We start from the raw sequence: 13,139 nt of genomic DNA, 5'->3' as shown, positions 1-13,139 counted from the left end.
TGGATTAAACTGGTTGAGCAACCACTATCTTAGTTGTTAGAGTCGGAGGTAACCGGATACTCAGATTAATTAATAGTACTAAAAAGAAGTAACATGAGTGGGCAGTATTCATATAAATAAGTATTGTCTTAAAATTTTATTTTAGGCTTAAACACTTGCGAGATATATATATAAAAAAAAAAAGAATTATCTTATGGGTGGCCCATAAGTCATGGAACATTCCTTAGAAAGGGCCCGTGTTTGTGAAGCAGAAAATAGAAGGGCATTTACGCGATGTGGTTTTTCATAACTAATAAAAAATATCTCGCGATGCTAAAATATTTATGCGGTTGCTTCTCAAGCACGGGCCGTTTGTACGGCATGTTCCATAACTTATTGGCCACCCTGTATGTTACAATCATTACGAAACTTTCAATTTTATGGGTATTTTTGAAGTGACCGTTCCTGACTAATTAGTGTAGATCAGCTTTCAACTGGATATATTTCATGGAATGCAACACGGATTTTCCTAAAACAAAATTGTGATTTCTTTCTATCAAAGGGTGCTGCCTTTTTTCATATGCTTCCGCGTTCCTCACATGAGTTCAGCCAGTTCTTTGTTCAAGTTAACGTGAAATCAACGAATAGCTCTAAGAGCTGGTTGAATCAAATTAAGAATTCTTGGTTTCAATTTTTAAACCAAGTTCTGGTTTAACCTACTAATTTTTAAGTATTAAAAAAAATCTTCTTTTTTTAATACTTTAAAATTTAATCTTTTTTAAACTTCCATTTCAACCGATTTGGTACGATTAACTTTCCGATCTACTCAACGGAAAAAAAAAACATATTTACCAAATAATAAAATCAAACAGCTAATATTATGGTTTATCAAAAGATGGCCCCCATTTTCTGCTAGAAAAATATTTCACGGGACGCTAAAAATCAGTCAAGGACCGCATGTTATCTGCGGACTGTACGTTGCTGACTGCTGATCTATAATAGTCGTGTGGTGGTCATGTGGATTTTTATGTATTTTCAAAGTTTTATCAAAGAATCGTCATATGCCGATAGGGAAATTTTATTTCACAACAAACTTGGCGCCGAAAGATTTCCGCCCAGATAATAATCTCTGGATGCGGAATTCTGTTTTGCTTTAATGTCAGCTTCATATGCACTTTGGTCAGGGATTACGAATAGTGTCAAGGTGACTCATGTGGCGTGAGTTGTTTAGCACAGTGAGAAAAGGACGGGGACAGCAGCGAATCAGAGATTGTCATTGTGTAGTATTTATCGTCGTTCTCTAATCATTCTCGCGGGATACACAAGTGGAAGTATTGAATGTTACCTGCATGAAAAGCGGTATAAGACCTCAGATATTTGATTCAAATATATATTTATAATTTTCACGTGTAGAGCGTCATTGTCGTAAATTGCTTTATTATTGTAGGGTCTCAATGGAGAGCGTTGCTTTTTTCTGGATGAACGTCGTCTTCTATTTTTTGGCCATTACGACTGGTTCGAAGGCTGAGTTTGATCCAGATAACAATCGAAATGTTGTGAGTATATATTTATTATTTTTCTTTTTTCCACTAGTGGTTTTAATTACATATATGAAGTGATTATGTGATGAGTATGTATTTTCTTCATATAATATTCATATTTATTAAATTAGCGTTATCATTAGAAAACAGTACTCTACAAATGCATGCATTAATACATTGATTCTGTCCTGGGATGCGTCGGTTATTATCTTTTGCGATAGTAAATAAATATATCACTGTATTTAGCGTTAAGTAAAACTCAATAACTATGTCAGCAATTATGAAGATAAGCTGACTGATATTAGGATTGTCTTGTGATCTTAGTAAGCCCTGTATATCAGAGTAAATATTTTTAAAGATATTTATAAATCGGGGTTTTGAATAACTTCATTTTTATTTATGCGCATCATGTTTCTGTATTATTAGTGGTAGTAGTAGAATCATCGCCCTACACTTCTGCGAACGGGAAGGCAATCTATCGGATTACAAGCTGTTGGCAAATTCTGACGTCTCGTATATGTGCTTGAGGAAGAATTAAATATGAAAGAGAAATGATTCGTATGGAATACAAATACAGTATTGACCTCGTTGTGATGCATGCGCTGGAGCCAGCCCAAATAAGTTTCTATATAAGCTCAAATAAGTAAATACCGGAACTCTCAAGAATTTTCATGTATTTTCAGAATTGCTTATCTCATGAAGTCATTCGCAAGCTATTCTAATCTTTCTCCGTTACATATCCTGTCTATCATCCGGATGCAGATAAAACAAGTCAAATGCAGCCACCAATGCCTTTCGAAACGAGAAGACTTAATTTCTAATCTGTGACAATCACTATTAAAAACATTGCACATGCAAACAACTCACAGGTAGTGGTACTATTACAGCTCAACCCTTGATTCAATGTAATCGTTTTTATAAAGCAATAATGTTTGTTGTTATTGTCAAATTTACCTTTCATTGTATGCGGTCTCAAAAAGGTTGCACGGTTTAACGATTCAAGCGATGAGATCTTGTAAACGATGTCTGCATATAATAAAAACGAAACCAAAAGCTAAATGAAAATAAAACCAGAAGAATGTTATAAACCACATTTTTAGTTTATTTAAAAAATTTCCCATATGCTTCTCCGACTTAGCATGCACCTGATTTGAAAAGCTAGATCTTGTTAAACAATAACTTTTTATTAAAAAATGTGTGTGTGTATATATAATTTGTTGCATTAACGTGATGAATGATTAAAACAATTTCACTCAACAAGGGCATTATGGGAATGAAATTTGTTTCACATTTAAAATTTCTTTTAAGTTACATATAGTAACGAAGGATTCATTCTCTTCCTCATTTTATTAAGCATTTTCTTCTTTTCCAGTCGCAGTTAATCAGCAGTAAAGGCTATCCCGTAGAAGAATATCAGGTGGTGACTGACGATGGCTATATCTTGTCGATCCAGAGGATTCCTCACGGAGTTCAGAGAAAACTGAGAAATTCCTCACAACAATCGGTTGTGTTTCTGCAGCATGGGTTGCTAGGAAGTTCATCAAATTGGGTAGAAAATTTGGCGAATCAAAGCTTAGGTATAGCACTTTATTCATGTGTGCGTTTATTATATGGTTACCTGATTAAAATGTGCTTGATGGGATAAGCAACCAACATAATTCGCACACTAGTAAGGTTATGGAAATGAACATTCTCAAGCTGATTTTGGAATTACGGACTTATTAATTGCCGCGTCTAACAGTTTTAAAATATAATGCAAAAAAAGCTTTTTTTAATTCAACTGTCAAATACAACACTAATTTTAAAAACGACTCCCCGCACTCACACACGCAATCATTTTTTTTTTTTAATGAAGCAATGTGTCAACATCCCAGTCGATTGTCTTTTGTCCATCTGTCACACAAAGCTCGATTCTGACTGAATGGATTCGGATCAAATATACGCATTTGAGATCGTTAATCGAAATTTTCACGCTTCATTTAAATTTTACATGATAAAATAAATAAATCTTTTTTAAACTACAAAATGATTTCCCCCCATAATTAACCTAACCACTCGGTTAGCGTATCCGCTCTCGAACAACACGCAGCGGGTTCGAATTCCAAGGAGCAAGGAAGTATGGGATTGTCTTTTGGTAGTGAATGAAATTCATCGCTCGGCGGGAGACCACTTTGGTGCTTATCGGAGGCTTGAAGGGGCTTTAAAAAGTGTCATATTCGTCTAGTGCAGGGTTTCGGCTCAAGTTCTATTGCAATTATCTTCTTAGTCGTAACATTCTCTTCTTGTTCGCACTCCTTATCTCCTTCATATGCATGTTGTTCTTCTTCCAGTTGAAGGAGATCGTTTTCGCTTAAATGTTCTGAATGGGAATCGAGCAAGTTTCTCACATCTCCATTATCCCATTCATTAAATCCAAGTTCATTCCAATTGTGTTGATTTCTTCAATAATCTTAGACTTGGATTTTGAGCACGATAAACTAACATAGGCTTGAGTTTAAAGTCGCCTTCCTCATTGCCTCCTAATAAAAGCGTAAGATGATTTCACATTCCTCTTGAAATTTGGTCTCTTTCAATGAGGTAAAAATATTGAGAGCTTTTGCCTGAATATTCCCTGTACTAAGAGGTATTCTTTTTCGGTTACAATCCTCAATCCAGAGTGATAGAAGACGCTCCATCTCGATCATTAAATGGCTTCTATTTCGGGTGATCTTCATGCTTAAAGAAGCAGTAGCAACTTTTCCTTGTTTTTTTTATATTCTTTGCTCTTATTTAATATAGTTCAAACTGTAGACTCGCTGTATCCCAGCTCTGGCACAAATATTGTATTACTAGCGCCACTTTTATGTATCTTAATAACTTCCAGCTTTTCCGTTCCCTGCAGATTGGCGACAAAAAAATTTAGCGTAACGTGAAAAAAATCGGATTAACTGATTAATCGCTCGCTTAAAGCGGGGAAATAGTATCATTTCCTATTCGGTTAGTAGTATATCCGAGGTTTCCGGTGTCCGTGGGGAGTCTTGGAACGTATCCCCCGCGGATAAGGGTAGACTACTTAACTACTTGGGTCATATTTCCAAACAACCAGCCCAACTTCTCTGCACAGCGCGAGTGTGAAAACATGATTTCTCTTAGTGCCGCTCCTATGTTGTTCTTTGCCTTTGGCGTTACTGTTTCAAACATTTGTCCAGCCACTCAAACGAATTCGCACTTCTTTTCCGCTTTAACTACTACAGTAGCATTTATGGTTTGAACGCACTAAAACCTTTCTCTTTTCTTCTAGCTATAACCTGTAAAATTACGAGCACTAAATTAATTCGTTTAAATCCGCGTAGCTCAAATATCCACCACCGTTTTCACGAGTTCAAGTGACTGTACTGTCTAGACCAGGGATGGGCAAGTTCTTAGGTAATAAGAGCCACATATAATACTTTTCATACATTTTTGAATATTTAAGATCCGCAGAAAATATTATTTTAAAATTGTATTTATAAATAATAAAAAAATACAGCTATATAATAGTGCCCTCACCAAAGAAAAATATGTTTAATCTCTACTCGTTGAAGGCTTTGATTGAGTCTTCATTTGTGAAGTGAATCGTTTAAATTCTGGCTAGTAGGATGTCAAAGCTGTTCTAAGAAGCTCAGTGAGGTGGCTGTTAGTGAGGATAGCACAATGGTTTGACTTGACAAATTTCATTGCAGAGAAGAGAGATTCACAGCAGTATTCACTGCTTCTAGGATTTGTTTCCAAAAGTCAGTTACAGAAGAGCTTTTATGTACTAGCTTCAAACCCACATCTTCCTGCAGTCCAATAAGCTCTGTCTCCATTGAAGCAACATTTGCGGTAAAAGGTGGAACAACATGACATCCATCGTTGATGACGTGACGTCAATCCCAAAAGGATTCACAAGAAATTCAAAACATGGCTTTAACTTTTTTTAATTTCCCAAATCTATTCTCAAAATCATTATAAAGTGTTTCTAAGTTTCCTTCGTATTGTTTCAGTTTACTGTGTTTAATTTCAGCATCAGGAAAAGCAGTTATTCTTAATTTAAAGTTGGGAAAGTGCTCATATTTCTTTCTTGCAAGATCTCTTTGAAAAAGCTTTATTTTATTCTGAAAACTGACTGGGCAATTTTGTAATAACTTTGTTCCCTCCTTGAAGTGCCAGATTTAAATATCGGAGTGTTGTATGATAATCTGTAAAGAACATCAGATCCTGTTCCCATCCATGATATTCTAGTTGTTGGTATTTATTTATCTTTTCTTTCATGAAAGATATGATTGGTTCAAAAAGAGCAACAATTGTAAGATGGCTATGATTGGCAGTTCATAGCCATCTTACAATACAGTATATTGAAAGATCACTTGGCTTTTCTTCAAGCTCCAGCTCCTCAATAAAATTTCTAAATTCACGTCGTGTTTTTGCACTTGTCCAAATGAAATTCTCAAATTCTAAAACGCAATTGATGACATTGTGGAATTTGAAGTGTTTGCTTGCTAAATGCTCAAGGTGAATGATACAATGAATAAGGAGACATTCAGGATAGTTGATATCATGTGTCAATTGTCCAACTAGGCCAGTATTTTGACCTACCATAGCTGGTGCTCCGGCTGTTGCAACGCTAACAAGTTTATGCAATGGCAGTTGAGCATTTAATAGAGCTTAGGTAAGTGCTTTTTGGATTCAATACCTGTTGTGGTTACCTTTGAGCTTATCAAGTCTAAGAATTCTTCTTTGACATTTCCGTCGTTTGCAACTTGGCGAACAAATATAACTAGCTGAGGGATATCTTGAATCTCTGTAGATTCATCCAATGCTAAGCTGAAAACAACGCAGTTTTCAGATCACAATGCAGTGAACATACGATTGTAGAACTAATTTCAGAAATTCGCGCAACAGTGCGGCGGAAGATAGGAATTTGTTCTCTTGAATGTTTCGTTTTGAGTTCTCTGGAGCGAGAATTACAATCACATCACTAATATTCTTTTTTACAAATTCTCCATGACTAAGGGACTTTACTTCGAGCAATATTCCAAGCTATAACAAAACTAGCTTCAGAAGCCAAATCATTTTGCTTACAGAGGGAAAACAGGCTGTTTTGTTCACTTACTAAATTCTATTTCAAACGTTTTATCTTTTTTTTACGAAGTTGCGATTCAGGAGGAAATTCAGATGCAAACTTTTTGTGATTACATTCATGGTGGAGCTTTAAATTGCTGGCTTTAAATTACTTTAAATTAAAGTGGCTGATGTTGTATGACAGATAAGACGCACAGCCTTTTGATCCTTAACAGTAAAAGCAAAATCGTCCTCCCATCGTCGTTAAACACTCTCTTTTCTTGTTCGTATTTCCATTGCTCAGTCATTTTAAACAAGGGTTTTATCACTTTCACTAAAATCAATCTTAACTATTTATTCATCAGAAAAGTACTTATCTACACTACACTACACTAGTTATGTTCCGCTACCACCACAAGCGCGTAACTTGTGTGTGCTACCGGAAGAATGATGACGAAGATTTCAGGCAACAGAGGCGGTGGGTAATGCAGCGATCATAGTAGTCATTTTTGGAACTAATTTTGGCTGGAGCGACAAAGACCATTAAATGTCAAAACACTTTTTACCAACCAAATAAGATAATAAAATCCACATTAACAACCTTTTAACCGGTACCATTTAAAAGCTAAAAATTTAATGTTTCAAAATATCTGTTTTTTGCTTATCTTTAAAGCATTTACGAAATAAAATATTCTAATATTGGTAAATGCTATAGATTATTACTACTATAGATACATACATACTACTACCACTACCGATTATTAATATAGAAGTTTGGGGAAAATGGCAATGAAAACTAATATTGTCTCGGGAGCCGCATGCGGCTCGCGAATCGTAGTTTGCCCACCTAGGGTCTAGAACAGCGCTTCCCAAACTGGGACGCGGGCCCCTTGGGGCTATTAGTTTTGTTGAGGGGGGGCCCGTGAAATAATGAAAATAAATTTAAAATGTTTTACGACTGAGTAGATTTTTTTATCTTAAAAGAAACGCATTTAAGTTTTATTATTTTTTTTTTGTTATTTTTTATATTATAATGGAAAAAATCACACATTGGTGTTGTTTCACAAATTTTGCTTCCTGCGTATTTCGACGCTTAATCAATATTAGTAAATATCTGCTTATTCATATAAGTTTCATTTCAAAGTTCAGTATTGATAAGAAGTACAAAAAAAGCTTACAAACGCAAAATCTTGCGCTCATTTAAAACGGCCAAGTTTTTCGCACTTTAAATTAATGTTTCATTGCTAGTGTACACAGGTGCGGCGATGCGCGGAAAGAAATACGCTTGTGGTGCAGGGAGACTGTGCTGATAGTATAGATCACATGCAATTTTTTTTTTCAATGGGGACCGTCATATATTTAAATTTTTACAAAAGTGCTTGTACATCCATAAGTTTGGGGAGCACTGGTCTAGAAAGTAGGCACTCGAAAGAAATATGCCTCTGCAACTTGATGACGTCAGCGTCAGTTCTCCCGCACGAAGCAGGCTAAAAGTAACTAATTAGAGTGTATTAAACTGTAATGGATTAGAGTAATGTTGGAGTGAGGACATCGGAGAAATTACTAAATAAATAAGTAACAAGCTTGATTTATCGTGTAATTCGTTTTTATAGTGCGTGTAAACGTCATTGACTGTAAATTGGAAATTCTGGAAGCAAAACTTTTGCTGCGCAGTTACTAGGCGTGTGCGCTTCCTTTTTGACCGGTGCGGGCGCGCACACGCCCAGCTTTGAGGGAACATTTCTTTGGCCCATCTACGACACTCGACTCTGTTTGAAATATAATTGCCGAGACGTCAGCGGATGATTTGAATGAATGTATGTGTGATCATTAATTTATTCGGTAGACAAGAAATTTGATTGGCTGAATGTTTTAATGGTCATTTAAAAAAAAAAAAATGACGTCTCTTCGGTTGTTCATGTGATCCATGCAGAGAAAAGTAGTGCATGCTGAACATTTATGGTAAAAGTATCTTAAACAGCGTACAATATACTGTTAGTTATTACGAGGACTTGGATAATACAGAAAAACCAAAACAGACATTTTTGAAGGCTATCTTCTGTTAAAAACGTTATTACAACTTTAACCAACAACTGGTTAGCAAACTCGTACGGATCTTAAATTGTGTGATATTCAAATATGCGTGTCGAAAGTATAGCTGAACAATGGTTATGTTCTTGAGTAGAGCAAAGTCGAGTGCACCTGATACTCCTCAACAGCGACAAACATTGGGTGAAGATCAGTGTGTAAGAACCTTAAAATTTATACTCGCCAGTTTGTCACGTTTCAAATATTGAATATTAAATCTCCTCGGACAATGTTCTGCTGCCATGCTACAAACAAAAGTGATGCCAGTACGACAAAAGTCATGCAACTTCAGTGCTAATTTTCCATAGAGATATTCTCACACCAATAAAAGTCATAAATGCTAAATTAATAACATTTTTACACAGCAACTTCATAATTTATACATTCTGTTACTATTTTATTTTAATCGATAACTTTCAATCTTAAGAATACCTCAAGAATCAGCAGTGGTTCTTAAGATTTAAAATAATTGGCTAAGCACTTAGGCATTGTGGAGTTATATACGTATTATTTCCAATGTTTTGAGTCTGAGTCCAACTTACCTCACAAATATGCTCTTTTGAACAGGGAGGAGAAAAAAAAACTGCGGACGGAGACTCTGAGAAACTTGTAATACATTTATGTATTACAAGTTTCTCATATGTAATACATTTATGTATTACATATTCTTACACGAACGTCTTTTTGAGAAAAATAATGCGGATGGTTTCACAGATGTGCACCAGAACTTTATATTTAACATTTCTGTAAGTTTTATAACCTTGTGTGTGGGTAATAGTGCGTTTCTTCCCTCTCCCTTCCCCACCAAGAATACTACAGGTATTTATTCTTTCACTGCCGATTGATGTTAGTCCACATTTTCACTAATTTGTAAAAATAGAAAAGCAGCTCTCTGACGAATTCATCATATTTCCCTAATTGCCGTAACACAACTAACGCTTCGTTCCTACTACGTAATAAAAAAGAAACTTCCGATCGAAAACCAGTTGTACTTGAGATCAGTGCCAAATGCTTAAATGACATCGATGCATAATTACTTGTGCAAGTCTGTAAAGTAAAATGCTAAAACAGTTTTTAATGTTGCAGGTTTTCTGTTGGCTGATGCGGGTTATGATGTCTGGTTAGGCAACGTACGAGGAAATACGTACGCATCAAAGCATATTAAATATTCTATCAAAAACAAGCAATTCTGGGAATTCAGGTATGTAAGTCAAAGAGAATATAGAAATTGATTCTATTATACGGTGTTAGAATATCTCATTCTAGTCTTAAAAAATAATAAACAAATAAGTAAACAAAATCGAAGTGATTTCAATTTAAAATTGAATAATGCAGCAAAACTTTTATATTATTTAAAAAGTTCATTAACTCTGACAACAAAATGAATTTTTTGAATATATATATATATATATATGTATGTATGTGTGTGTGTGTGTGTGTGTGTGTGTGGAAAGTTTTTTACCTTGGAGATAATATATATTAAGGATACCCAAGTAATTTTATAAACTTGGTTTTTCTACTCCTTCTCCCAAGTAAGCAAAACAGTTAAGTTTGCGCCTGAACGTAGTTCAAGTCTAAAGGTAGTGCAACACCAGGGCAACTCGTTGTAAAGGTGAGTAAAGAACTGATCACTTTTCTTAGTATTTCCCATAATGTAAAACACATCTCACTAAGAGATGTATACTGTTATACATTATGGGTGGGGGGATCACTACCCAGACCGGTTTCAACCTTTTTTGAGGTCTCCTCAGTGAGTAGCTAGACCCATTATCCACCTTTACAACGAGTTGCCCTGGTGTTGCACTACCTTCAGACTTGAACTACGTTCAGGCGCAAACTTAACTGTTTTGCTTACTTGGGTGAAGGAGTAAAAAAACCAAGTTTATAAAATTACTTGGTATCCTTAATATAAATATATATTATCCCCAAGGTAAAAAACTTTTCACATCTTTATCTCATCCAGAGTTTCTTATTCAAAGTGAAAGCACCTTGTAGCAACTTGTATAGGTAAAGTTGATAATGCTCTGTATTACTAAAAACCTTGGTATATGGTATATTTAGGATCTAGCTACTCACTGAGGAGACCTCAATAAAGGTTGAAACCGGTGGGGGACTATTATGAGTTCGCTCTCTTAAGGTTTTTGCCTTAAGGGAACAATTTGAGTCTCCGGTAAAAGTGTTTTCTGGCACAACCCGGTAAGGGCTTTGTCAGTGAATGAATGATTTTCTTTGGAATATGAGCGGTTCTGCTCGGTGGTGGTGGGTATTGAAGGTCATTACTGAGTGGAGCCAACTCTGAGATGGACGGTCTTTCGACCACAATTGAGTGGTCTAGGGATCGTCCGAATTTTAAGAGACGGCTTTACTTATTCATAAGGTTGAAACCTGTATGGGTAGTGACCCCCCCACACACACACACCCATAATGTATAACAGTATACACCTCTTAGTGAGATGTGTTTTACATTATGGGAAATACTAAGAATAGTGATCAGAGCTTTACCCACCTTTACAACGAGTTGCCCTGGTATTGCACTTCCTTTAGACGCGAACTACGTTCAGGCGCAAACTTAACTGTTTTGCTTAGTTGGAAGAAAGAGTAAAAAAAACAAAGTTTACAAAATTACTTGGTATCCTTGTATTTATATGTGTGTGTGTGTGTGTGTGCGTTGCTGATAGTAATACTGTACTTTTATTCAAATTTTATTAAAATCAACTAGATTTTGATTTTTCGTAATAGAAATTAAAAAAAAAAGATGATAGATAAAAGGAACCCATACTATTTCAGACATTAAAAATATTGTGTTATGGTTAGGGACCATAACACAATATTGGCGGCACTTGTTGAGCCGTCTCGTCACTGCGGGCCGCTTAAATTAGTGATACAGCTGTCTCTGATTGGCTACCAGTTGAGATTTAACTGCCCATTCAGCCTCCAAAAGTTAGATAGGGCCAAAAGGGCTTCGCCTACTTCCTAACGGAATTAAAAAGGCGTTAGCTGATTTTATTATTATTATTATTTTATGAGAAAGGTATAGAATCATGCTCTGTGTGTGTGTGTGTGTGTGTGTGTGTGTGTGTATGTGTGTGTGTGTGTGTGTGTGTGTGTGTGCAGTTAACCATCTGTTTTAAAATAATTTTATCATTTTAAAATGTTTTTCTAAAAATCTACTTTCAAATGGTGTCATGGCTTCAAATGAGTACTGAGCGATGTTTATATGATCGTGTTATTTTTAGCTTTGATGAGATGGCCGAGTATGATTTGCCTGCCATGATCGATTTTGTTCTAAATAAGACGCATGCAAAGAACATTTATTATATTGGACATTCCCAAGGAACCACAGTGATGTTCGCCCTGCTGTCTGAAAGACCCGATTACGGCACTAAAGTAAGTGTTTTTGTTCAATTGAAAAAAAAAAAAAAAAAAAAAAAATTACAATATTCCACAGAGAATGTAAAATGAAGTTTTATAAGCGATTTCATTTTGAAATGTTATCGTATAAAAAAAGTTTCTGTTTAATTTAATAAGGCAATTTATGCCTTATCAGAAGTTTTGATTCTTATAATACAGACTTAATGTCGTCACAATGTTTTTGTTTATTTATTTAAATCAAATCAACACGTTTCGCTGCTGCAAGGTACCAAATTATGTAACATTATGACCATAAAAACTCGCTTTCCTTTTTCATGTGTGATTTTCAGGCGAAATTCATGATTATTGGAATGATTGATTGACGCAATAATACAAAAAGCGAACCAACGTGTAACCCATTCAAAAAAAAAAAAAAAGAAAAGAAAAGAAAGAAAGAAACAAGTTCCATGTTTTTTGCACTATGGGCTCACAAAACTTCACCGTCAGCGTTTGTTAATCCAAAGATTAACAGCTAACACAATTCCACATTCTCTTGAGGGAAGTCATTATTACCTTTGTTTGGAATTTTTAGAGAGACGTCTTCGATTATTTTTGTAAGTTAAATTTCTTTGCTGTGACATATATATAGAAGGAAAGTCTTTTAGAGTCGTTTCTGTTAGACAGCTGGTGGGAATTTTTTCCCAGTAAATTCCAAAGTTAGTCAACCTTTAGAACAGGGAAAGAAGTACCCCCCCCCCCACACACACCCAAAGAAACCCAGGTTTTGACTTTGCCATATCGCAAATCAAAACCTGTGATTTCTGAAACCAGAGGACTAGAGAATAAATAATAGTTATCGATAGTAACAAGAGATGGCGACACCTGGCTGGTATGGTTGGACGAGTGGTTAGCGTACTTGCTCTTCAATCAACAGATTGCGGGTTCGAATCCCATTGTCGACATGGATGTTTTTGATTGACCTTAGATGGGAGATGAATATTAGTCTCCTCGCTTATTGGAGGCCTGGAGTGGCTTGAAGAGTTTCGTGTTTGTTCTCTAAGAATAGGGTTCCTGGAATACGCAAAAATAAATTAAAAATATATAAAATTGATAACAAAT

At 35.6% G+C, this 13,139-nt stretch overlaps 1 protein-coding gene across 1 annotated transcript in view; it reads left to right on the top strand.

The window, feature by feature from the left end:
* Nucleotides 1-1,320: 1,320 nt before the first annotated feature.
* The window catches only part of LOC150106245 (lysosomal acid lipase/cholesteryl ester hydrolase-like), a 34,096-nt gene continuing 22,277 nt past the window's right edge, over nucleotides 1,321-13,139 (top strand). The window contains exons 1-5 of the mRNA XM_090392265.1: nucleotides 1,321-1,338; nucleotides 1,427-1,535; nucleotides 2,893-3,097; nucleotides 9,756-9,870; nucleotides 11,906-12,056. Of these exons, the coding sequence (XP_090248391.1) occupies nucleotides 1,434-1,535; nucleotides 2,893-3,097; nucleotides 9,756-9,870; nucleotides 11,906-12,056 (573 nt within the window). The 5' untranslated portion in view covers nucleotides 1,321-1,338; nucleotides 1,427-1,433. The remainder of the gene's footprint in view (nucleotides 1,339-1,426; nucleotides 1,536-2,892; nucleotides 3,098-9,755; nucleotides 9,871-11,905; nucleotides 12,057-13,139) is intronic.

The sequence above is a fragment of the Typopeltis vanoorti genome, chromosome 5 (assembly GCF_054136105.1).
Source record: "Typopeltis vanoorti isolate ZY-2024b chromosome 5, IOZ_Tvanoo_1.0, whole genome shotgun sequence".
NCBI classification, from domain to species: domain Eukaryota; kingdom Metazoa; phylum Arthropoda; class Arachnida; order Uropygi; family Thelyphonidae; genus Typopeltis; species Typopeltis vanoorti.
This window is presented reverse-complemented; position numbering and strand designations above follow the sequence as displayed.